General features: G+C 35.9%; 1 protein-coding gene and 1 non-coding gene across 2 annotated transcripts in view; both read left to right on the top strand.

Annotated features, from left to right (window-relative positions):
- Nucleotides 1-27636, top strand: part of NRDC (nardilysin convertase) — a 92030-nt gene that overhangs the window by 38932 nt on the left and 25462 nt on the right. The window contains exons 5-14 of the mRNA XM_066376266.1: nt 5317-5390; nt 8746-8841; nt 10635-10757; nt 12963-13020; nt 17388-17461; nt 18768-18837; nt 22984-23061; nt 24509-24629; nt 24708-24766; nt 25028-25082. Coding sequence (XP_066232363.1) covers nt 5317-5390; nt 8746-8841; nt 10635-10757; nt 12963-13020; nt 17388-17461; nt 18768-18837; nt 22984-23061; nt 24509-24629; nt 24708-24766; nt 25028-25082 — 808 coding nt within the window. The remainder of the gene's footprint in view (nt 1-5316; nt 5391-8745; nt 8842-10634; nt 10758-12962; nt 13021-17387; nt 17462-18767; nt 18838-22983; nt 23062-24508; nt 24630-24707; nt 24767-25027; nt 25083-27636) is intronic.
- LOC136401626 (small nucleolar RNA SNORA51) lies at nt 6687-6818 on the top strand. The gene has a single exon (XR_010750648.1). It is a non-coding gene; the product is annotated as a small nucleolar RNA SNORA51 (small nucleolar RNA).

Raw genomic sequence — 27636 nt, 5'->3', positions numbered from 1 at the left:
ATGCAGAAGTGACCAGAGAATGGAGACACGAAGAGACAGTACACCATCATAAAAGGAGCTCAGACTGAAAACCAGTGTGGTGGAGTTTGATGTCTGTTCTCCCTAGTTAATATACAGATTCAGTAATATCACAACCATAATCTCAAGATTAATTTAATTTGTTTTATTTATTGTTCCACCTAGTTGTGCATTCACTAGTTGCCTCTTGTATGTGCCCTGACCTGGGATCAAACTCACAGCCTTGGCATCAAGAAGATGCTCCATCCAACTGAGCTAACTGGCCATGGCCGATTTATTTTATTTTAAGTAGACAAGCTAATTCTAAAATTTATAAGAAATGCAAATATATATATATATATATATATTTTATCAAGAGAGAAAGGGATAGAGATACTATAGAGAGGAAGGGAGAGAGATGGGAAGTATCAACTTGTTGTGGCACTCTTAGTTCATTGATTATATTCTTATGGGTACCATATGTACCATCATGATGAATATTAAAAACATAGTGTTGAGTTAAATTAGTTAGACATAAAGAATACATAATTAGCCTGACCAGGTGGTGGCACAGTGGATAGAGTGTCGGCCTGGGACCTGGAGGACCCAGGTTTGAAACCCCAAGATCTCTGGCTTGAGCATGGGCTCATCTGGTTTGAATGCAGGCTCACTAGCTTGAACGCAGGGTCACTAGCTTGAGCGTGGGATCATAGATATGACCCTATCGTCACTGGCTTGAGCAAGGGGTCACTCGCTCTGCTGTAGCCCCCCAATCAAGGCACATATGACAAAACAACCAATGAACAGCTAAGGTGTTCAATGAAGACTTGATGCTTCTCATCTCTCTCCCTTCCTGTCTGTCTCTGTCGCCAAAAAAAAAAAAAAAAAAAGGTTAATTTCCATTTATATAAAGTTCAAAAACAAAACTATATTGTCTAGTATAGTGGTAGTCAACCTGGTCCCTACCGCCCACTAGTGGGCGTTCCAGTTTTCATGGTGGGTGGTAGCGGAGCAACCAGAGTATAAATAAAAAGATAGATTTAACAATAGTAAGTTGTTTTATAAAGATTTATTATGCCAAACTTAGCGAAAACCCGACATAAATTACTTGGTAAGTAATTATTATTATATGCTTTAACTTGCTGTAACTCTGCTTTACAAAATTTATAAAATAAAGTTACTTTCCTACTTTATAAATCACCATTACTGTGGAACCGGTGGGCGGTTAGAAAATTTTACTGCTAACAGAGATACAAAAGTGGATGGTAGGTATAAAAAGGTTGACTACCCCTAGTCTAGTACATAACTTCTCAGGGGGCATGATAGTGTTCTTTTTCATGATAAAGACTGGTTCTTTTTTTAATTATTATTATTTTGTATTTTTCTAAAGTGAGAAGCAGGAAGGCAGAGAGACAGACTCTCACTTGCGTCCTGACTGGGATCTACCTGGCAAGCCCACTAGGGAGCTATGCTTTTCCCATCTAGGGCCCTTGCTTTGTTGGAACCGGTGTCATTTTTTAGCACCTGAGGCAGAGGCTATGAATCCATCCACAGCTTGCTCTAATCGAGCCATGGCTGCAGGAGGGGAGGAGGAGGAGGAGAGAGAGAAGTGAGAGGGGACAGGGTGGAGAAGCAGGAGGAGGAGGAGAGAGAGAAGTGAGAGGGGGCAGGGTGGAGAAGCAGATGGGCGCTTCTCCTGTGTGCCCTGACTGGGAATCAAACCCAGGATTTCCACATGCCAGGCCAATGCTCTACCACTGAGCCAACCCGCCAGGACCAAGACTGGTTCTTGAAGGGTAGAAAAACATTTGATAAGATAATTTTTTTTAAAAGTAAGAGGCTGGGAGGCAGAGAAAAAGTCCCACATGTGCCCCAACTGGGATTCACCTGGCAAGCCCCTATCAGGTGATGCTCTGCCTTGTTGGGCTGCAGCTGTGTTGCTCAGCAGCTGAGCTATTTTTAACACCGCGGCCAAGGCCATGGATCCAGCCTCAGCTCTTGGGGCCAACTTGGCTTGAATCATTTGAGACATGGCTGTGGGAGGAGAAGAGAGAGAGAGAGATGAGGGGTGTGCAGAAGCAGATGGTCACTTCTCCTTTGTGCTCTGACCGGGAATCTAACCTGGAACTTCCACATGCCATGCCAATGCTCTACTACTGAGCCAACCAGCAGGGCCAGATATGATAATGGTGTGTGGCCCTCCAAAGATTAACCCTACCTAGCAAAATTTTTGCTTGGTATCGGTATTTAATTTTTCTTTGTATTTTCTTGAGAATCTCATAAGCAACATTTACAATGAAATTGAGTTTATGGAAGATATACAAAGTGTATGCAAGATAATTGCTATAAAACTGGTGAGTAGATGATTGAAGAACTTTAAAATGATTGTTTGATCTCACAGTCATTGCTATAGGTGGTTTGCACATGCTAGTTGATTGCCATTATGGATGTTATTTAAGTCTAATCCTTTTGTGCATTTGTGGGTTTTAGAATTAAATAAAAATGTTCTCTGTTTTATCATTTAAGTCATCAAAAGTTATTCACCCCATTAATTATACCAAGTACTGAAAAGAAAAAAGTGCTGACAATATCTTTTTTTTTTTTTTAAACAAATTTTTATTGATGTTAATGGGATGACATTAATAATTCAGGGTACATATATTCAAAGAAAACATGTCTAGGTTATTTTGTCATTAAGTTATGTTGCATACCCCTCACCCAGAGTCAGATTGTCCTCCGTCATCCTCTGTCTAGTTTTCTCTGTGCCCCTCCCCCTCCCCCTAACTCTCTCCCTCCCTCCCTCCTGCGTCCTCCCTCCCCCCACCCCTGGTAACCACCACTCTCTTGTCCATGTCTCTTAGTCTCGTTTTTATGTTCCACCAATGTATGGAATCATGTAGTTCTTGTTTTTTTCTGATTTACTTATTTCACTCCGTATAATGTTATCAAGATCCCACCATTTTGCTATAAATGATCTGATGTCATCATTTCTTATGGCTGAGTAGTATTCCATAGTGTATATGTGCCACATCTTCTTTATCCAGTGCTGACAATATCTTAATAAATATCTAGTAGCTAGTTAAAATTTCTTCTCTTAAGTAAACTTCAAAACCCAGTTATCTACACAAATATTCATAACAGCATTATTTATACTAAAAGAGTACAAACAACTAAAAATCCCTCAACTCCTGCATGGACAAACAAAATGTGGTATATATCCATATAGTGGAATACTATTCAGTAATAAAATGAAGTATTGGTACATGCTATGACATGAATGAACCTTGAAAATATTGTGTTAAATTTAAAAAGCCACCCACAAAGACCACATATTGTATGATTCCACTTATGTGAAATGTCCAGAACAGGCAAGTCCAGAGACAGAAAGTAAATTAATGGTTGCCTAGGATGGGGAGGGCTAATATGTAATTTCTTTGTGGGATGTTGAAATAGCTGAAGATTAATTTATAGTGATCTGTGCACAACTCTGTGAATTAATGGAAAATATATATACTCAATTTTATAGTATATGAACTAGACTTCAATAAAGTTGTAAAAAGAATTCTCAGATCAAGCAAAAGTTAAAAGTTTACTAAATATTATAGGAAATTAACTTCTTTAAGTGTTTTACCTTTCCCAGAAAAAGTTAATTTTAACATTTGATTGCTTTAACCCTGGCGGGGTAGCTTAGTTGGTAAGAGTGTCGTCCCGATATGCCAAGGTTGTGAGTTTGATCCTCAGTCAGGCACATAAAAGAATCAACCAATGAATGCATAAATGAGTGGAACAACAAATTGATATATGTTTCTCTCTCTCTTCCCCTCTCAATTCTGCTCTCGTAAAAAATACATACATACATACATAAATTTTATTGTATTGCTGTTATTATATAAATGCTAATTTGCATATATATTTTCATACTTCACAATTTAAATAAGCAAATAAATTACATTAAATAGTAATTATAGTTATAAAATTAAGTGAAATACTAATAGCCTTAAAATTTTTTTTAGCCTGACCAGTGTGGCACAATGGATACGGGCTTGAGCATAGGCTCACCAGTTTGAGCTTGGGATCATGGACATGATCCCATGGTTGCTGGCTTAAGCCCAAAGGCCACTGGCTTGAAGCACAAGGTTGCTGGCTTGAGCAAGGGTCACTGGCTCTGCTTGAGCCCCCCCAGTCAAGGCACATATAAGAAGCAATCAGTGAACAACCAAAGTGACATAACTATGAGTTGATGTTTCTCATTGTTTCTCTCTCAGTAAAAAAAAATTTTTAAACTTAAAATTTTTATTTATTTATTTGTAGCCATGCATGGAATAAAAAGAGTAGGCTTAATGTAGTTTTTATATGTAAAACCATAGATATACATATAGTATATATAAATAGGTAGACCATATCTGTGGTATTAAAATTTCATGGAGTGATTAGAAAATTTGTATAAAGCCTCATTAGAGCTGATAATGGAGAAACAATGGTCAAGAAACATTTAGTCTAGAAATATAAAAATATACATAGGTGGCAGAAATATAAAGAAAAGCAGAGAAGTGATTACCATAGCATTTGAGTATTAACTCTAAGGACAAGGTAGTTGCTGGATGCTTCTGAAGTTCTGACAGTGGTCTGTTCTTTGACTTGGGTGGGGGCCACTCAGGTGTTTAGCATATAGTTATGCATTAGTTTGTATGTTTAAGTTTTATATCCTTTTCTACATGGGTATTAAAGTTCATAATAGAAAAAGTAGTTTGTAGACTTTAAAATACAGAAATGCAGAATATTGTTTAGATTTTACACACATAATTATGAACTAAATCAACAACTTAGTAAAATTTCTTAATTAAAAAGTAAGATGTTGGCTCTGGCTGGCTGGCTCAGTGGTAGAGCGTTGGCCTGGAGTGTGGAAGTTCCGGGTTCGATTCCCGGCCAGGGCACACAGGAGAGGCGCCCATCTGCTTCTCCACCCCTCCCTCTCTCCTTCCTCTCTGTCTCTCTCTTCCCCTCCCGCAGCCGAGGCTCCATTGGAGCAAAGATGGCCTGGGCGCTGGGGATGGCTCTATGGCTTTTGCCTCAGGCGCTAGAGTGGCTCTGGTCGCAACAGATCGATGCCCCGGATGGGCAGAACATCGCCCCCTGGTGGGCGTGCCGGGTGGATCCCGGTCGGGCGCATGCGGGAGTCTGTCTGACTGCCTCCCCGTTTCCAGCTTCAGAAAAATACCAAAAATAAATAAATAAATAAATAAAAAGTAAGATGTTGACTGATGAAAAGTTTTATACTGAACAAAACCGGAAATGCCAGTTTTGCTTTATTTTTTTCAGATGGGCCCAGTTCTTCATCCATCCACTAATGATCAGAGACGCAATTGACCGTGAAGTTGAAGCTGTTGATAGTGGTAAGAGATGTGCTTTATGTCTTACCATATTTTCCTTTATTGAATTATTTGTTTATATAGCACATTTATCTTTTATTACAAAACCATTTTATCTTTATTTAATAAGGGCTAAATTGAAATAGATGTGTCATGTTTGCTCCTGAAGCCATTAAATGTATAATTCAATATAGATTTTAAATAAAAGGATGGTAGATTTTTATTTTTTCAGTCTTTGTTTTTGAGGGCTTTATCATAGTGAATAATCTTTTGCCAGACGGGAGCCTTATTTTATTTTTTTTTAGCGAAAGGGAAAGACAGACAGAAAGGGAGAGAGATGAGAAGCATCAACTTGTAGTGCGCCACTTTGATTGTTCATCGGTTGCTTCTCATACATGTCTTGATGGGGGTCTCATACATGCTTTGATGGGGATCTCATACATGCCTTGATGTGGGTTGGGGGTTGTGGAACCAGTGACTCCTTGCTCAAGCCAGTGACCTTGAGCTCAAGCCAGCTACCATGGGGTCACATCTATGATCCAATGCTCAAGCTGGTGACCTGTGGTCAAGCATGCCAGGTCAACCCTCTATCTACTGTGTCATCACCTGGTTAGCCCAGGAGCCTTTTTTTTTCTTTTTTTTTTTACAGAGACAGAGAGAGAGTCTGAGAGAGGGATAGATAGGGACAGACAGACAGGAACGGAGAGAGATCAGGAGCATCAATCATCAGTTTTTCATTGTGACACCTTAGTTGTTCATTGATTGCTTTCTCACATGTGCCTTGACCGTGGGCCTTCAGCAGACCAAGTAACCCCTTGCTCGAGCCAGCGACCTTGGGTCCAAGCTGCTGAGCTTTGCTCAAGCCAGATGAGCCCGTGCTCAAGTTGGCGACCTCGGGGTCTCGAACCTGGGTCCTCCACATCCCAGTCCGACACTCTATCCACTGCGCCACGACCGGGTCAGCCCAGGAGCCTAATTTTTAAAGCTAGGATAGGGTGTTAAAACTTTAAAGTTCACATGTTCTTTCTGCTTGAAGAGAGTTTCTCTGAGGTTTTATTTTGAATACCATCCTGATATTTAAAAAGCTTGTCTTTTGTTATATCTGTAGGTGCTTTGTGGCTTGAATTTTGGTAGTTCCGAAAAAAAATTGTGATATATGTGGTTGAAGAAACTAAATCCCTGAGCAGGAAATGCATTTAATTTTACTTTTTGACAGTTTTTGTTACCTTTGGGATTTAAAGAATAAAAACCATAAGGAAAACTGTGTGCTTATATAGGGTAAAGTTTTACTATAGAGCTAGGCTACAAATATTGATTCAACACGTCCTGGTGCTTATTGCAGGCTGTGTTATTACACTGACTGTACAGAAAGAGGAGGCAGAGTAAACCCACCCCATAGACACCTCAGCCCTGGCTTTCTGCCTGGTCTGTATTGTGATTGGGGGGACATGGAAAACAAAAACATGATTATTTACAGAGTGCTAATAAATAGCACCATTGTGGGTTATTCTTGCTTGCTTTGAGTGTTAGAAACATGTAATACTAGACTTGGGGAGACTTCTAGTTCATATACATAGGTTAGGCTTGGCTTAAAGCAACTGAAGAGGCAAGGTCTCTGTACTTGTTCCTCCTTTTACATTGTTTTTCCTCCTTGTCCTCCTTTTACATTGTTTTCCTCTTTGTCTTGATTCAGTGTCTTTCTAATAATTCCGTAATTTATTGCATTTACTAGGCTGAGTAAACTGCAAATGGCTATAAAGAGCCATCTATCTGGACGTCAGTTGACTCGTCCAGACTTACAGAATGACTTACAGAAATGTCAGTAACTGTGGACCTAAATTTGTAAAAGGATGAGATTTCTCCTAGCTCTAGTAGCTCCTTATAATCAAGGATTTATTTTTTTCATTTTTGTTTCTTGCCTACCACAGTGTCTGTTTTATCATAGGCTCAGATAAATAACTGAGTAAATGAAAAACCAAAATAACTAAGAAAAATTTTTTCCTACTTTTTGGGACCTATGAACTGTATTCTATATACTCTGTCTTAAATGCTTTCAGTATAGAGTGGATTGAAATCAGTGTACAAAAAAATTAAACCTCTAATTTGATTTTACAAGTTTAAGTCAGAATATATTTTGTTATATTTTGAAATATTGTGAAGAAATAGAGATACACACATATACATATATATACATGCATATACATATATACGCATGCAGTAAGTGGTTGTGGTTTAAGATGAAGTTAAGCTAAAAGCTCTGCGCTTTCTTATTTTGTTGTTTCTTGTGTGTTTGTTTTAAACACAGGTTTAAAAAATTTTTAAATTATTAATTTTAGAGAGACAGGAAGGGATATAGAGAGAGAAATATTGATCTGTTCCTGTATGTGCCCTGATCAGAGATTGAACCCACAACCTTTGTGCATTGGTACAACACTCTAACCACCTGAGCAGTCCAGCCAGGGCTGTTTTGTTTGTTTTGGATGATAGACCTAGATTTCCATTTATGATCTGGTATAAGTAGCTAGGTATATGTCATTAGTCCCTTAACCTTCTAAGTTTGAAGAATTCTCTTGAGTTCAGGGTGAAGGGGAGAGCTCTTCAGTTTTAACTGTTGTAATGAACTAGTATTCATAAACCTACCACTACTGAAAGCTCAGTAATCAGATATTATTTTCTTCTATTCAGATGTGATTGTCTTTATCATTCTTGTCCATTCACATGTTTTTAGTAGCCTGCATTTCTATCTCCAGCAACTAATTCAGTAGTTCTTGCTACATAGTAGATGTTCAGTAAATATGTGTTGAAGGAATGTATTATATCTTAGCTTATTTAAACCTTGTAAGAATTCTATGAGCTAGGGACTTGTGACTCAATTTTATAGATGCATAAGTAGAATCAGAGAAGTTAGATAACTTCCTCAAGGTAGTACAGCTTAGTAAATGACAGAACATGGAATCTAGTCAGGATATTTCTGACTTCAAAGTGATTGTTCTTAAACATTAATACCTTATTACCAACATGGTTGGATTTGCAGGAAGTTTAAATAGAATATATGACAAGTTCCCAGATAGGAATTCAATATAGCATTTTATTACCACTTTCATCAGTAAAATCTTGGACATAGCATCCTAAAGTTTGAACTTTCAGATCATTAACTACATTGTTTTATTTGAAAATAAGGGAAAACTTTTAGAAAGGTGGACTAAATATGTTTAGCCATAGAGCCTGTCCTAGATTATTGAGTTCTTCACTTCAGTCTTATAACACATGATTCATAAATTGTTCCTTCCTTACTTTCACTTCTTTAAACCCGAGTTTCCAGATAATAAAGCTGATACTGAATTTTATTTAATTAAAAATGTTTCTTTAAAACTGACAGAATATCAGCTTGCAAGACCTTCTGATGCAAACAGAAAAGAAATGTTGTTTGGAAGCCTTGCTAGACCTGGACATCCTATGGGGAAATTTTTTTGGGGTAAGATACTAAATACTTTATTTCATTTCATATTTTCTAATTAATGAAGATTGAGAATGTGAAAAGTTGATGAAGAATGGAATATAATAAACGTAGGGCAGCTAAGTACCTTTTATGTTTTCAAATACAGAATATACTGCTCACAAAAATTAGGGTATCAGCCCTGGCCGGTTGGCTCAGTGGTAGAGCGTCGGCCTGGCGTGCGGAAGTCCCGGGTTCGATTCCCGGCCAGGGCACACAGGAGAGGTGCCCATCTGCTTCTCCGCCCCTCCCCCTCTCCTTCCTCTCTTGTCTCTCTCTTCCCCTCCCGCAGCTGATGCTCCATTGGAGAAAAAGATGACCTGGGCCCTGGGGATGGCTCCATGGCCTCTGCCCCAGGCACTTGAGTGGCTCTGGTGGCAACAGAGCATTGCCCCCTGGTGGGCGTGCTGGGTGGATCCCGGTCTGGCACATGCGGGAGTCTGTCTGACTGCCTCCCTGTTTCCAGCTTCAGAAAAATACAAAAAAAAATTAGGGTATCAGAGAATGTGCAGATACTCCAGTACTTTCAGCCTTTTGTATAGTGCATTTTCATCAATGAAATAAAAGTTGGTTTTGCATCTCATTTGCATAATTGAACAACTTTCTTTGACTTGTTTAATAAAAAAAAATCAAATACTTCTTTTTTTTATCACTTGATATTAATTTTGAAATAATCCCCTAATTTTTGTGAGCAGTGTAGTTAAGCATACCTATATTACTAGGTTCTCTAACATTGAATAAATGGAGAATAACACCTAACATTTTGTGAATGCTTTCTGGGTGTTAGATACTCTGCTAACACTACTTGAATTATCTCATTCAATCATTATATGATAATAATGTTATGAGCTGGGTACCATTATCCCATTATCATCTCTGAAAATAAAGGAACATACTAAGAGAAATTATTTAATTTGCTTAAATCACACAGTGGTGAATGTGGATTTAAACTTCTGTGTATCTGATTGTAAAGTTTGTGCTCTACCCCAACCTGACAATTCTATTTATCAACAGAGATTCAACAGTGATTTCTCTAATATTTTTTGAGCTGTGACCTAATTTTGTTTAACTGGTAAGCTGTTTAAATGGTATCTGTTTTTAATAATGCCTTTTTCTTCGTATTAAAATTAGTTATAGCCTCATATTAATCCTCTTGACCAAATATGGGATGAATAGATTGAAATTGTACTTCATTCAAAGGATGTTTTGCATCCCTGTATATTTTGTACAGTTACAAACATTTTATGTGTCATCCTTGCTTTATGTGGTTTAAGAATTATGTAGAATAGTATTAAAGTAATTCAGAGATAAAACCTGAATTGAATAGTAGACTATTATAAGAAAGGATGCTTAAAGGAATTACTGTTGCTAAGATTTTACCAACTAGAGAGTCAGAAAGAGAGGGAGAGAAGCATTCATTTGTTGTTCCACTTAGTTGTACACTCATTGGTCACTTCCCATATGTGCCCTGACCAGGTATCAAATCCACATCCTTGTGTTTTGGGACGATGCTCTAACTGACTGAGCTAACCTGCCAGGGCCTAGCGATTAATTTCTTATGGGTTAAATTGTACTTCAGAATTGTTTCTTGGGAATTTTTGTCTTATAGTGATATTATTATTATTATACACGGATTCAATATTCTTGAGTCACTTGGATTATTTCATTAATTATAGTATAGTCTAATGTATAGTAGTAGAGCATGCATTATTGATATAGAGACTTTGAACAAAATAAACTTTATTTCCATAATCTTTTTCATTGTTTTACAGGAAATGCTGATACTCTCAAACATGATCCAAAAAAGAATAATATTGATACATATACTAGATTGAGAGAATTCTGGATCCGTTACTACTCTGCTCATTACATGACTTTAGTGGTTCAATCTAAAGGTAATATTATCTACTATGGCCCTTAGAATTACTCTAAAGTTGTGCTTTCTTAGGATTTGTTTGCCTTGATCAGTGTTGCAGTGAGTGAACTGTTAATTACTTTACTGTTTGATCCTAATTATGAATTAAAGAAAATCAGAATTTGGAGAGGTCCCATAGCAAGTGGCTAAGCTCAGGGAAGAAAAAATTATCTGATTGTCAGCAAATGTTTTTTCTCTTATAGACATGGGTCTAATCTCTAAGCTACTCTGAGTATACTAATGTACTAATAGGTTATACATTGTTTTATAAAGCCACATTCAGCTACTGCCTCATTATCTCTTGTTTTGAATTTAATCCATATTGATTATAAACTTTTTTAGGAGAAAGTATTTGTCTTTTCATCTTATGTAGGGTCCTGTAAAATGGCATGATTAATTGAATTCCATTGTGATACTAGTAAAAGTATCTTAAATGTATAATATTGATCAATACCTCTACTTCTTCTTTTTTCATTATCTGCAGTAACTGGTGTTAACTTTTTCTCATTAAAGAAATAATGGTAGTTTTCTTTACATTTCAATCAGCTTAGTCTTTTTCTTTTTAAGATTTTATTTATTGATTTCATAGAGAAGGAGAGAAAGGGGAGGGAGTGGGAAGCATCCACTTGTAGTAGTTGCTTCTTGTGCGTGCAGACCCAGGATTTCGAACTGGAGACCTCAGCATTCCAGGTCAATACTTTATCCACTGCCTCATCACAGGTCAGGCAACTCAGTCTGTTTTTCAAAATCAATCAGTTGTTAAACTGTTCCATTTGATATACCTTATAGTTTGCATATTTTTTTGAAAAACTAATCCTCTCACTCTAATATTCTCATTTTTATAAAATTTTGTTCTTTCATTATTTAAATTAAGATCAGAGCTGACTTGGCACTTAAATATAAAACATTTTTTGCACTTAGGATTAACATTAGTCCACTGAAGTTGACTTCAGTGGATGGATGTGGTATGGTAGAATCTTTTGTTCAAACTACGAATTGGCATTTAGATTTCTTTTTCAACATTTGTTAAAATAGGCAATTTCATATTCAGTATGTAACACTAATTACAATTTTTAGTTAATTATTGTTTCCAAATTTGTCATGAACATGTATTTTTCTTTAACTAGGTATTTTTTTTTTTTTGCATTCTCTGTCTTTGTGATGACAAAGATAAGAGCATGTTAATGATTGTTGGAATTTCTAAAATCCAGATATTTGATGAGAACATTGTATAATCTAGATTCAGTTGATTTTGGAGCTTTAGCATTTATTATACCATTTAAATTTTATACTATAAATAGTATAGAATCAATTCAGAATTTGATTATTGTATTTTCATCTTGTGTTTTATATCCTGACCTGGGGCATCTGTTTTGAGAATTAGTGAAACTCATGTGTCTGGTGGAACTAACAAACACTATGCAGTGATTGTAATGAGTCACTGGGATAAAGCTAAAAGGTTTCCTTTTTCATTTAGATATCCTGTTTTATTAGAAATTTCAAAAGAATTTCTTATGAAATAATAATCAAAGAATTAGAAGATAGCAATCATGTATACATAATTGGCCATATACATTTGAAACTTAAGAAGAAGACTTGTGGATTAAGACCTAAGCAGGTGTAAATTAATGTAAAATAAATGCAGTATAAAAGGACTGATGAGCCCTGGCTGGACAGCTCAGTTGTTTGGAACATCATCCTGAAGCACAGAGCTTGCCAGTTTGATCCCCAGTCAGAGCACATACAGGAGCAGATCGATGTTCCTGTCTGTCTATCTCCCTTCCTCTCTCTCTAAAATCAATACAATAAACATTTAAAGTAAAATAAAGGTACTGATGAGATGCCAAGAAGAAGGGTTAGTATAGTGTGAGTTTGTTGAAAGAAACCTTCCTAGAGGATGGTTGGTGTATTCTTATCTCTTGGCCCTTCACACTAGCCCTCACGATAGAATCTCTTTTTTTTTTTTTAACTTGTGTGCTTTTTTTTTAACTTTACCAGAGAGAAATAAAGGAATCTAACAAAATTATATATGTCTTAGGGTTAACTATAGTTATTTTTCCTTATTATTGCTGGTTAAGGAGTGGTAGGTAATGCCCAAATTAAAGTATCCCTCTGTTTTATAGCTAAAGATCTGTGAGAAATCTTAATTGTATTTTTCTGTCTCCTCCCCACCCTCCCTCCCAAGAAACACTGGATACTTTGGAAAAGTGGGTTACTGAAATCTTCTCTCAGATACCAAACAAGTAAGGCATTTATTTTCATAAATCATACATCTTTAGCATTAGAGAGGCCATATCTTCTTGTATGAGTTCTGAAGGTTATTTTTTTCCTTTCAGTTTGATTTTTTTAAAACAGGTCATTAAGACCTAAAGGGGTTTAGCAGCTTTTGAGTGGGAAAACTAAGACAAAAAACTGTTTCCATAGTTTCTGTAGTTCAAAACTTACAAACTTACAGTAAGCAGTAATTCTGAAGAATTTATGTCTCTTTTTATATTTATTCAAAGCTTTTCTGTTACTGTTGAAAGTGTTTGAAATTATGTTATGAAAGCAAGTATTGTATTGAGAAGCAGAATGGAGATATATATATATATATATATTACACTGGAGAACAAAATTTTTGTTGCACCCACAAAAACACTTGTTCTTACCTAATTCGAGTGTGCTGATCTCAAATCTGACATTAGTTTTTCTCTGTAAGCTACAGTTTTTTTTTGCAATTCAAGATTTTAGGTTTTCATCTTCTTGTAAAATTTTCAACATTTAGTTTAACATAATGAAGTAGAATGTCTTCTTGGGCATCATCTTTGTGAAAATATAATAATTTATATAATGCAGTAAATACACTAATACACTAAAAAATATGATTGCATCAGAATTTGTCTACAACAGGGGTAGTCAACCTTTTTATACCTACCACCCACTTTTGTATCTCTGTTAGTAGTAAAATTTTCTAACTGCCCACCGGTTCCACAGTAATGGTGATTTATAAAGTAGGGAAGTAACTTTACTAAAATTTATAAAGCATAGTTACAGCAAGTTAAAGCATATAATAATTACTTACCAAGTACTTTATGTCGGATTTTTGCTAAGTTTGGCAGAATAAATCTTTATAAAACAACTTACTATTGTTAAATCTGTCTTTTTATTTATACTTTGGTTGCTCCACTACTGCCCACCATGAAAGCCGGAACACCCACTCGTGGGCAGTAGGGACCAAGTTGACTACCACTGGTCTACAATTTTGAAATAGAACATATTAAAACACTTATTTTAATCATAAAATTTGTGCAAAACTTATTTAAATTCTATTCGGGCAAAAATTTGCATTTGTAGCTCTTGCGTTTGTGTACTTATTGAGGACAATCTCGTCTGATGTTCCAGCAGTAGTCTGCTCATCACTAACAGTTCCAAGATTTTCGGGAAAATTATCAAGGTGACTGTTCAGGAAGTGAATCTTAATGCTCATGTTACATCCAATGTCGCAGAAAGTCAACAGCATCCTTTGAACCAGAAGTTCATAGTTTTCTGCTTTTTTGTTGCCAAGGAAGTTCTTTGTAACTGCCACAAAAGACTGCCATTCTGCTTTCTCCTCCTTATTCATCTTCCTTGCAAATTCTTCGTCACATATGAGGGTTCAAATTTGAGGTCCATCGAATACACCTGCTTTTATCTTCTCGAAAGACAAGGCAGGAAAAGCAGAAATAATATGTTGAAAGCATTCACTTTCTCTATTCAAAGCCTGAACAAACTGCTTCATTAAGCCAAGTTTGATGTGAAGTGGGGGAAAATGATCCTGTCTCGATTAACTACAGGTTCATTCACAATATTTTGCATCCCTACTTCCAGAGCTTCACGTTTTGGCCACTCCTTCTGTGTCCAGTGTTTCTCCTGAGCTCGGCTGTCCACAAACACAGAAAGCAAGGATACTTTGCGAAACCTCTCTGTTGTCCTAGCAGGAAATTTACCATTTTAAGATCATTTGTGTGGACAAATGATTCAGTTATGCTCCTCATCCTTCAGAAAATCGAGGACAATTTTTATGTCATTATAATCTTCTCGCAGATGAGCTGAATAACCAATTGGAACCGCTGCATAAACATTACTGTTGTGTAGAACACATTTCAGACTCCATTTAGAGCTGTCAAGAAATAGCCACCATTCTGTTGGACTGTAAGTGGTAACACCTAGCTGGCTGAGAAGACTACTGATATCATGACAGTAAACAAAGTGTTTGTCTTCAGAAAAAAGGTCCACGAAAATTTGTTCACGCTTCCTGAAATGGGATACTTTAGCTGACCAGTGAAGTGCATTCTTTTCTGGAAGCCTGGAGGCTAATAACTCAGCTGCTTTCTTTGATAGGCCCAAATCTCTTACTAAGTCATTCAATTCGGGTTGGCTAAACTGCTGAGTGGTTAATGACTGCTTGGCATCAGAAGAAGACCCTTCAGATTCTACAGCCGTTTCCTCATGCATCTTATCAAAATACACTTGATCACCATGTTCACTTTCTTTGTCCTTAGAAGAAATAAAACCATCGAAAACTGGAACCAGGAGTGTCTAAGAGTGTGGGATAGGTCGTATTGCTGAAGGAATATTAGGATATGCAATCAATACTGTTTTTTCTTGCCGATGCCCTTTGTATGGATCAGACAGAAATACCAGTCACTGCTGTGGTCCTTAGGTTCACGCCAAACCATGGGAATACTAAAAGGCATTCCTTTGCATTTTCCTTTTGTCCAGTCATGAAGCATTTCCTCACAATTATGACACACAATATGAGGAGCCCAATTCTTGTCTTGATCGCCAAGGGGAACTTGAAAATAGGCAATATATGCACGTCACAAATGAAATATTGCACCTTTGACATTGAAGTGTGTAACAGCCACATATATAACAGAAGGTGTCAGGACTATTCTTACATTTACACCTACTGGAAGAAGCCATGATTCAATCTTAAAACAAAATAAGAGGGTGTTTTTATCAGATAATAATTTTTTACATTTAAAAACAACTACAATTATGTAAAAGTGATGTTTGTAAAACATTAATTGCCTTGTGGTTATGTTCCATCCAAGAGTCGTTGCCCTTTAACTCCAATTTCAAAACCAATACATGCCATTAACTGTAACAAAAAGAAATTAAAGTTGCATAAAAACTACTAGAGCATGCACCAAAAAACAGATTTCAGATTTGGAATCAGCGATGCAGAAATATATAGAAACAGTTCTAAAACCTCATGCAACAGAAAATGAAAAAAAATTGTTCCCCAGTGTTATGAGTTTATATCCCCTGCATCAGAACGAATTGTGTTCTGAAAGTTTGTTTTTAAGTCAGTTTTTTTGGAACTTGTAATTCTTGTCCCCATCAAAGAAGTAATCTTGTGGGTAGCGGTTGACTTTTCATACATCTGAAAAGTTTGTTTCATATAGTTAAACCAAATTATCTTCTATTAGAAATTGTATATAGGGTTCCAGTTCAGAAAGTTTTTTTGTGTGCACCTCTGATTCATCAAATAATACAAATTTATTTGACACTTTGTTGTTACATTTTGTTACAAAGAATATAAAACTTTAATTCTGAAGCAATTAAATCTTTCTTTCCACTCCCAGCAGTTTGCATTTTTATAAAATAAATGACATCTGATTTTTCTTTCTTGCATCAGGTCAGCAAGCCAAACTTTTTCCAGGTCTTCATTTCAAGACATAATTTGTTGTAAATTTATGAAAGAAAAATTAACTTTAAAAATGTTAAAATAATTTGTAATAACTGATTGTTGTTGTTTTGGCTTTATGTTCATTTCTATTGATAATTAGCGGTACATTTTATGTATGGAAAGATAATGAAAGCCACACCAAACTTGGCGAGTTTTATTTGTTTATTTTTATTTGTTTTGATTAGAAAAGCACTGAGTTTTGGAAGTGTCAAGTGGCAGACTAAAACATGTTTTACTGTGAAACTCTACTAATTAAATCAGAGGTATAATTGAATAGAGGGATTCATTAGGTCCTATCAATTCCTGATAAGCATTTAAAATTTTTTTCTTAAGTATTATTCGTTAATAACTTTGGTTATTTAATCATCAAGATTAAAAATTATTCTAGATATTTAATTCATATTGATCATGTTTTAGAAGAAATTAATTACAATATCTTTAACCAGATGTGAAAACTCTAGAAGGAGAGTCAACTCTTTTCAATACCAAAGTGTCTAAGAGAGTGCTTCATACATAGTCATCACTTCATATATGTTGAATTTAAAAAATTATCTCTTGTATAAGTTTTCTTTCTCAAACAACTTTGTATAGGAGGAAAACTGAAATTGAATGTGCTGAAAGAGGCTGTAATATTGTGTGGGGTGGTCCCTTTAATTTATTGTTTGATATCTTTTGTGAGTTTTAAAGATATTTGAGTCATTGGGACTGAGGTTAAGAATAGGTTGTGTTGTTCAGGATTTTGTGGCTCTATTGCCATCTATTCACTTATGTCTAGAATGCTTTTCAGGTGGGAATATGGAGAATAGTTTATAAATACCTATCAATTAGGCATCCCTAAAGATACTGCTTTTAAAGGCTTTTGCCAATTAAATTTTAATATATTTGTTTTATTTTCAGTGGGTTACCCAAACCAAACTTTGGCCATTTAACGGATCCATTTGACACACCAGCATTTAACAAACTTTATAGAGGTTTGTGAACCAAAGGTTTAAAACTGTTTGAAATAACTTTAGCACATTCTCTAAAACTTAATTGAGGCTGCCAATTTTCTTTGAAAATAAGAACACAGAAAGTACAGCTGGGTTGGAAAGGGAGATGGACAGTGGCAGGCCACTTAGCCACTCACTAGCAGCAGTGATTGGTCTGCTGCTACTTGAGTCTATTTCATGCTTTCTCCCTGTATTTTCTTTGTTCCCTTTTATCTTTATGTTTTTTGTTTTCTATTTAATTCTATCTATTTTGCTTTATTTGCCTTTAAAAAAAACAGGGGAAAACATTTTGGAAATTGCTTTCTTGTATCTTTATTATAAAACAATTTTTGTTAATAAAAACTTGCAAAGCAATAGGGGTGAAAATAACTCCAAAATCTTCCCATCCAGAGAAGCCATTCTGGCAAATTTCTCTTTGAGTTTCTATAGGTATACTTTTTTAATGTGGTTGATATTATAAAGTATATACACTTTTATCTTTAGCTTTTTCATTTAATATTACATTTGTGATAATTTCCCAGTGAGCCTTCACACAGTTACATTATAATTTACTTAGCAATTTGCCCATTATTAATATTACAGAAACATTTCTAATTTGCCATTTATTTCTCTCTTTGTTTGCTCTGTTTATCGTGGCAGATTTCTCTTTCTACTAGTTGCCTAAGTATTCCTTCCTCCTCTTTTTCCTCATTGCCAGTCTCTTTCCTCTTCTCTCCCTCTGATAAAGTGACTATTCTGTCACACCCTTTATCTGCTCTTGGCTCCATAGTTAAGCTGACTTATTTTTAGTTGTATTTTTTTGGCTTTAGATTTTTTCTTCACAGAATCATAGAATAATAGCACTGGAATGAATCTTAGAACTACTTCAGCCTAATTCCCTCACTTACCATTAGAAAACAGATCCAGAAAGATTTAAATGCAAGTGATTTTCTCAAGATTATATAAACATGTATAGCACAATAGTGATAGGGTTGGATTTCAACCATGGATCTCCTGACTCCTAGTACTGTATCTTTTCTTGCAAGAAGGTATCCATCCTTAGGAGCATTTAATATTTTGATAGCTCTTTTATTCATGTTTTCTGTATCTGTGAAACCGAATTGAAAAGAAAGTCACATAAATTGTATTATTCAAATTGGAAAATTGGCAACTTGAAATAATAATTGCATTGTATTTAACCTTTGCCTATTTACTGGAGGATAAAATTTATTGAATTTTAAAAATTTCATATAACATAGTAAAAGTTATGGAGAAACTTATATCTGTTCTTCTGAAAAATATTTTTCAGTTCTTCCAATTAGAAAAATCCATGCTCTGACCATCACATGGGCACTTCCCCCTCAACAGCAACATTACAGGTAAGAAGAATTCAAGAGGAAATTTACTCTATTAATTACTGAGTGAAAGTCATATTTTTAGTTTATTGAATGGTTTAAATTGGGGGATACTGGATTTATAAACAAAGGTAATGTGATAAATTGGGACCTCACTACTTAAATTTTCAAGCCTTGCTATATATTTTAATGTTTTCTTGGGTATAAACGCTAGAGTTTTCTTATAATTGGTTGCCTTTTTGAGTCTTTGAAATTAAGTATTTTTAGTGTCAATACCAATTTTTCTTTTTTGAGCGAGAGGAAGGGGTGTTTGTGGGGAGAAAACAAGAAGCATCAACTTATTGTTCCACTTAGTTGTGTCCCCATTGATTGCTTTTCATGAGTCCTGATTGGGGCTCAGACCATGACCTCAGGGTTGAGCTGGTGACCTCATTCTCAAGCTGGTGACTCCAGGATTGATCTGGTGACCGTGGCACTCTGGCACAACACTCTGTCCACTCTGCCACTGGCTAGGGCCTTTATTTTTGTAATTATTTTATTTAGTACTTTGGTACAAAATATATTTATTTGCCAATTGTGACCATTTAGTCTGATCTTGTCAAAAGTAAAGTTAACTAATTTTGAGTCTGGAATTTGACCGCAGCATGTATCTCAAGGACTTAGTCCTATGAGGTGGAATGAGTTAGGGCAGATGTATACAAACTAGGGAAATATTTAAGCTTATTTATATAAAAGCCTACATATGCTTTTCTTTTATCTTTCTTTTTTTTTTCTTTTTTAGTGAGAGACAGAGATAGAAGGACAGATAGGGACAAACAAACAAGAAGAGAGAGAGGTGAAAAGCGTCAGTTCTTCATTGCAGCACCTTTGTTGTTCATTGATTGCTTTCTCATATGTGCCATGACTGTGGGCTTTACAGCAGAGCGAGTGACCCCTTGTTCAAGCCAGCAACCTTGGGCTTCAAGCCAGTGACCTTTGGGCTCAAGCCAGAGACCATGGGGTCATGTCTATGATCCCACTCTCAAGCCAGTGATCCCACACTCAAGCTGGTGACCTCGGAGTTTCGAACCTGGGTCCTCTGCTTTTCAGGCCAACACTCTAGCCACTGCGCCACCGCCTGGTCAGGTTACAGCTGCTTTTCTAATTAGAAACAAATGGTAATATAAACTGATAAAAATTTAACCTATTTTAAAAACCTATTACCAACAAAACAAAACCATGAGGACACAAACATAAGCGAAAGGAAAGAAAGAAGTGTGTATTGCCTTAGCTCAGTAAAGCTTGCTTTTTAAAAAATGTGTATTAGAGCCTGACCTGTGGTTGCACACTGGGTAGAGCGTTGACCTGTAACGCTGAGATCCCCGGTTCAAAACCCTGGGTTTGCCTGGTTAAGGCACATATGGGAGTTGATGCTTTCTGTTCCTCTCCCCCTTCTCTCTCTCTCTCCTCTCTAAAATGAATGAATAAATAAATAACATGTGTATTAGAATATTCAAATAGCGTAACCAGGTGGTGGCACAGTGGATAGAGTGTCGGATTGGGATGCGGAGGACCCAGATTCAAGGCCCCGAGGTCACCACCTTGAGCATGGGCTCATCTGATTTAAACAAGGCTCAGCAGCTTGAGCCCAAGGTCACTGGCTCGAGCAAGGGGTCACCCAGTCTGCTGTAGCCCAAGGGGTCACTTGGTCTGCTGTAGTTCCCCAGTCCAGGCACATATGAGAAAGCAATCAATGAACAACTAAGGTGCCACAGCAAAGAATTGATGCTTCTCGTCTCTCTCCGTTCCTGTCTGTCTGTCCCTATCTGTCCCTCTCTCTGTCTCTCTCTGTCTGTGTCACAAAAACAAAACAAAACAAAAAGAATATTCAAACATTCAGGTCCCATAAAATTAACAAGAACAGTATGCCTATGGTAAGAAAACAGAACATGTATTATCTACTTACTTTTGGTGCAAGGAGAATCTATGAAAAATAATACATTGATTGTATATTCTGCTCACAAAAATTAGGGGATATTTCAAAAATGAATAGGCTATAAAATATCCCCTAATTTTTGTGAGCATTATAGTTATGTTAGTATCTCCAAAAGTGTTAAAATTATTACATGCATATTTGAAAGTTTATTTGTTTTGAATTTTTATTGTGAAAATAATACATGCTTATAAAATATTAAAATAGGACAAAAGGATATTAAGTAAAATGTAAAACTCTGCTTCTCCTTTTTTTGGTCTCTGTCCTCAAAGATATGCCCAATATCAATAGTTTTGTATTGTTCAGACATTAAAATAATGGATGTAAAACACATTTCTTTATTTTTTGCATTTCCTATTTTCTTTTTTGTTTAAAAAAATTTTTATTCATTTTGAGAAGAGAGACAGAGAGAGAGATGGAGACAGAGAGAGAAAAGGGGGGGTGGAGCAGGAAGCATCAACTCCCATATGTGCCTTGACTGGGCAAGCCAGGGTTTTTCAACTGGCGACCTCAGCGTTCCAGGTCAACACTTGATCCACTGTGCCACCTCAGGTCAGGCACATTTCCTGTTTTCTTAATTACAAAACCTGTTTACCCTCTGACTGATTATTAAGGTAATTCATTGTGAAAATCTTAAAAATTACTGAAAAGTAGGAAAAAGTCATCCATGATTCTATTTTCCAAATGTTAACATTTTCGTGTGTTTCTTTCCAGTTATTTTTTTAAAATGAACTGTTAATTTGTGTTAATGTGATGTTCATGATGAGTTATTTTGCATTCCCCAATATATGAATTCCCAGTAAATTAGCTTTTTGGCGGAGACTCCCCCCCCTTTTTTTTTACAAAGAAGCAGGTGTTTATCCCTCCAGAGTTATCAAATACAGTACAGTTAGCTTTGTTCAGATGCGATTGTTGTGTAATCACCTGGGTTCATTCTTTAACTGATTTGTTCCCCTACATCAGTCCTAATATAGATATAATTCAAATTCAGACTTTGAATAATGTTATGTGGACTTTATAGATTGCTTAACATAGTTAAAATCATAACATTATATCTTGACTCTTAAAAGTTTACTGAATATAATTCTGGGAAGTAATTTTAAAATTTAAGGATGTTTATATTTTCTGACCCAAGATATTTTTCTATAATTTGTTTTGATAGGGATATATTTCTGAAATTATAGTAGAAACCAGTGGGAAAATACAATATGAATAATAACATACATATAAATACTCAGGCTATTAATGTTTATTATTATATAATAAAGCATTTTTATACTTGTTACTGCAGGTATAAAATGAGTAAGTAGTTAGGTAAGTGAAGAGGAAAAGAAAAATATAGAGTGGCTAAGCTTCTTACTCAAGAGCGTTTACTTAAAGGAAAAAGTAAGACTATAACTTAGATTTTCTGACCTTTAAAGCAACACATTTCAGCCTGACCAGGCAGTGGCACAGTGGATAATAGCGTCAGACTGAGATGCACAGGACCCAGGTTCAAACCCCGAGGTTGCTAGCTTGGGCACAGGCTCATCAGCTTGAGCTCAGGGTCGCTGGATTGAGCCCAAAGGTCACTGGCTTGGAGCTCAAGGTCACTGGCTTGAGCAAGAGGTCACTCACTCTGCTGTAGCCCCCCCCCCCCCATCAAGGCACATATGAGAAGGCAAAACAATGAATAACTAAGGTGCTGCAATGAAGAATTGATGCTTCTCATCTCTCTTCCTACCTGTCTTTCGGTCCCTCTCTCTGTCTCTTTCTCTGTCACACACACAAAAAAAGTAACACATTTCAGTTTACCACAGAGCCTAATGGGATACTAGAAGCTTTTACAGGTACAGAATGATTCATATTCCATTTGGTTCAAAAATGATAAAGAATCTGTATTATTTCCATTTTGGGTGAAATAAAATGAAAGATTTTACCATGAAGAGAAATGTTTGGTGTCCAAGAAGAAAAGTAGTAGTCCTAAATTTTGGGATGATTATGCAATAGTCATTCAGTGATTTCAGATGAAGTTAAATTTTACCATTTTTTCTGTTATTTTGCTACTATCAAATGAATTATTATTTCATTTATAGTGGAATTTATGTGAGAATAAGTGTATAATCATATTCTCAACTATTGTTGTCTCAGAAGTATGGTTTTCTGGTGTATTAATATCTTACTTTAAAATTTTTCTGACTTTAACATTTTTTTAAAAGGGTGAAGCCACTTCATTATATCTCTTGGCTGGTTGGACACGAAGGCAAAGGCAGCATTCTTTCTTACCTTAGAAAAAAGCAAGTATTCTATTAATGAATTATAGTAATCTCTGAAAAATAATAGACAGTGTTATATAACCCATTCTTTTCTTTTTTTGCTTTATCTGCCAGGAAGCCTAAAATAAATCTGATTTTTAATTAGTCATTTTAATAACTTAGATTATTTTAATGGCTGTATTATATTTGTGTATTTCCTTGTAAGTTCCCTTTTAACCCATATTGGAAGTAGTTGTACACAAAATTTTAGAAATCATAAACTAATAGATTCCAGAATTACATAAAAGGGTAGCTCTACCCAAGAAGTTAGATTTGAATAGTAATGAAGCCAGTTATTTATTTATTTTTATTTATTTATTTTTTAAAATTTTATTTATTTATTCATTTTTAGAGAGGAGAGAGAGAGACAGAGAGAGAGAGAAGGGGGGAGGAGCTGGAAGCATCAACTCCCATATGTGCCTTGACCAGGCAAGCCCAGGGCTTTGAACCGGCAACCTCAGCGTTTCCAGGTTGATGCTTTACCCACTGCGCCACCACAGGTCAGGCTGAAGTCAGTTATTTAAATGCTGAAGATCTCCTAGCTTTTGCAACCCAAAAGGTAGACTAGTGAGAATTTCATTGGGCAGATAAATTATAATGAATATGTGGGACTGTGAACAGTATATGCAGCCATGTTAGCAGAATGTTTCCTAATGCATTTAGGCACTTAAGTTGTCTAGCCAGATAATAGATACAGTAGCTTTAGCATCAGGACCAATATAGTACAAGGTCATTCCTTTTTGATTTTTCTATATATTAATTCAGGAATGGAAAGGTAGATAAGAAATTTAAGTTCTTTAAAACATTAATTAGTGTGTACTAGGACATTTAAAGAAAGCTGAGAGGGATGGGTTATTATAAAAGAATAAGGATATTAGGTACATATATACCTTTCACAATAAATATAAAATGCTTTGAGATTTGCATAACCTTTCTACCTTACTGAATTTCATTAGAATTTCCAACTTTGTTCTAGCTTTCTCCTTTCTTATTTTAGGTTTTTAATATTTTGCTGTTCTCTTCAACAAAAATAACTGTGGCTTTGTAAAACTGTTTTGCAATATATTTTAGTGTTTTTATTAAACAAATAAATGTAGTTTATAATTTCCTTCTGGATGATTTATGGTCATTCAGTGATTTTAGATAAAGGTAAATTTTACCATGTTTTCTGTTATCATGCTACTATCAAATGAATTATTATTTCATGTATAGTGGGATTTATGTGAGAATAAGTTTATTACAATTAAACTTTGTATTTAATTAAAATTTGTGTTTTTAAACTTATTGTTAGAAATCATGTTTGCATCAATGGCTGAACTTCCCAGTTTTTACCTATATAAAAGAAAAGCCTACCTGTTTTGTTAATTTAATGTATTTGTAGACTATCAATCCCAAAAATACTGATTGGATTAATTTTTCCTAACTACAGGTGCTGGGCTCTTGCACTATTTGGTGGAAATGGTGAGACAGGATTTGAGCAAAATTCTACTTACTCAGTGTTCAGCATTTCTATTACATTGACCGATGAGGGTTATGAACATTTTTCTGAGGTAAATAACGAAAATGGAGAGTGTTTGAAATATAGATATCACATTATGCAAAAATGTAATCAGACATTTTGTTTTTAGGTGGCTCATACTGTTTTCCAGTATTTAAAAATGCTGCAGAAGCTAGGCCCAGAAAAAAGGTAATACAGACTTATTGGATTAGGCCAAGAGTCAGTCCTAGTATGTTTTTAGCCTTTAGAGTGCCAATGGACATGTTTTAGTCCTGCTTTGATAATTTTTCAGGCATTTCCTGCTTAATTTTCTTTACTGGCTCCATATTCTTATTCTCTACATGTGAGTGGCCAGTCTGTTTATTTTTATGCTTCTCTTTTTTGTTGTTGTTGTTGATGATTCTAATGAGAAATGTAAATAAGTCTAATTATAATTTTTTTCTCTTATAGAATTTTTGAAGAGATTCAGAAAATTGAGGACAATGAGTTTCATTACCAAGAACAGGTACTAGAAGTCAAATTCATTTTAAATGTTTTCTGTGACCAAGTTGAAACTGGTGGAGACATTGTTCCTCTTTTTTGGAAGTATCACTGGAGTTTTAATTCTGGCACTCTCTGTTGTATGGGTCTCAAGATGGCCCTAAATCTATCTGAAAATTAACTCTTGTGTTTTTGAGTATTTATACTGAGTAACAGTGAAGGATTAAGCACACTGATACAGATCATATTGTGTGCTAATCATTTACAATATATATGTTGTCATCCAACAGTCCATTTGATAAACATTCATGGAGAGCTTGGTATGGTACTTGATATTTGGGGAATTCAAATACTGTAAAGATGTTCTACAAGATAATCAGTCATAATAATTATATATGTCAGAAACAGTGTACTCTGGCATTTCAGGGCAGAGAGAGCATTTGCCTTGATTGGAGTATGACCAGGAAAGGTTTCATGGATATGGTAAATTTGAATTGAGTTCAGCATTAAAAAGTGAATAAGGTTTGGCCTGATTGGTGGGATGAAGCACAGTGGATGAGTATTGACCTGGGATGCAGAGGTCCCAGGTTTGAAACCCCAAGGTCATTGGTTTGAACCCAAGATTTCGGGATTGAATAAGGGGTCACTGGCTCTGGTGGAACCCCTGAGAAGAAATCAGTGAATAACTAAAGTGACGCAACTACGAGTTGATATGTCTCCTTCTCTCCCTCTCTCTTTCTCTGTCTCTCTCACTAAAAAAAAAAAAAGAAGGATATATTCTAAGCAAGTGGAAGCACATAAGCAAAGAACTCTGGGATATTGTGAGAAAATAAGTGATCCTATGTGTCTGTGGAATATGGTTTTTTGTTTGTTTGTTTGTTTTTTCTGAAGCTGGAAACGGGGAGAGACAGTCAGACAGACTCCCGCATGCGCCCGACCGGGACCCACCCGGCACGCCCACCAGGGGTGACGCTCTGCCCACCAGGGGGCGATGCTCTGCCCCTCCGGGGCGTAGCTCTGTTGCGACCAGAGCCACTCCAGTGCCTGGGGCAGAGGCCAAGGAGCCATCCCCAGCGCCCAGGCCATCTTTGCTCCAATGGAGCCTCGGCTGCGGGAGGGGAAGAGAGAGACAGAGAGGAAGGAAGGGGGAGGGGTGGAGAAGCAAATGGGCGCTTCTCCTATGTGCCCTGGCCGGGAATCGAACCCGGGTCCCCCGCACGCCAGGCTGACGCTCTACCGCTGAGCCAACCGGCCAGGGCCGTGTGGAATATGTTTTTGAAAGAAAGGTATTATATAAGGCTGAAAAGTAAGGCTTTTAGAGCAGGGTTCTTTTTAAACCCTTGAATCCCTTTGTAAATCTGTTCACTCCCTGCGCTTCTCAGAATAATATCTCATTCCTCCAACTTTTTAAACTCTCAAAAAACTAGCTGTAGTAGTCCAGTGATCACTGGTACATCCTTGATGGGAATCAGAAATTGCTAATATTTTGCCATGATTTTATTTTTTCTCTTTTTCTCTCTTTATATATGTATGTGTGGATGTATGAACTTTTTTCCTTAAAACATTTGATTACAGATATTGTACTTTTTACCCCTACATTTTTTAGCATGTATCTGCTACAAACAAATGTGTTCTCTTGCATAATCTAAAATTGTCACATAGTCAAGCAATTTAACATTGAAACAATACTTTATTACACAGTTTATAGAATAGTGTTTCTAAGTGCATAAAATAAAATACAGTAGTTTGCAAAGGAATATTGAAATAAAGTACTCAAAATAGTAAAAGATAATGGATTTTTAGGTCTACCGGAAAGTTCTGTCCATTTCTATCACAAGTTTCGACACGTAAGCACGTTTATTTGGTGCATGCCTCTCTATTTTTATCATTTAATGTATACATACTGATGTAGCAAATTAACTAAAACAAAGTTGATTCACGTTAGTCTTATGTGTGAAGCGATAGTGTAAACATGGCTACTGATAAAGTTCATTTATGCCACTGTAATTTTTACGAATTTCAACAAGGAAGAAATGCTACAGAAGCATGTCTGTCTCATCCACCATATTCTCCGGACTTAGCACCCTCCGACTATCACTTGTTTTTGTCCTTACAAAATTTTTTGAAGGGCAAAATATTCAAAAATGAATAAGGTATCAAACAAGCACTGGTTCAATTTTTCACATCAAAAGATAAAACATTTTTCAAAAATGGGATATACAAATTGCCCTCATGCTGGCAAGAAATCATTAATAATAATGGCAATTATATTATTTAATAAAGTTTATTGATGGTAAGAAAAATTTGTATTTTGTTTTATTCCAAAAACGGACAGAACTTTCCGGTAGACCATATATTAATAAGATCTAGTGGTAGGTCTAGTAATCATAATTTTTAAGTAGCAATGAGTGTGATATTATGTCTGTAACAACTATATTTAGTGATTTCTATTAGCTATAGTCATAGATGCTGCCAGTATTGTGACTTATTGACATATTCATAATAAAAATGCTAAATTAGAGATTAGTGAAAATAAATATATATATATATATATTTTAAGGGAGAGAGACAGAGAGGGG

This window comes from Saccopteryx leptura, chromosome 3 (genome assembly GCF_036850995.1).
Source record: "Saccopteryx leptura isolate mSacLep1 chromosome 3, mSacLep1_pri_phased_curated, whole genome shotgun sequence".
Classification (NCBI taxonomy): Eukaryota; Metazoa; Chordata; class Mammalia; order Chiroptera; family Emballonuridae; genus Saccopteryx; species Saccopteryx leptura.
Note: the sequence above shows the minus strand (reverse complement) of the source record. Positions and strands in the feature narration are given on the sequence as shown.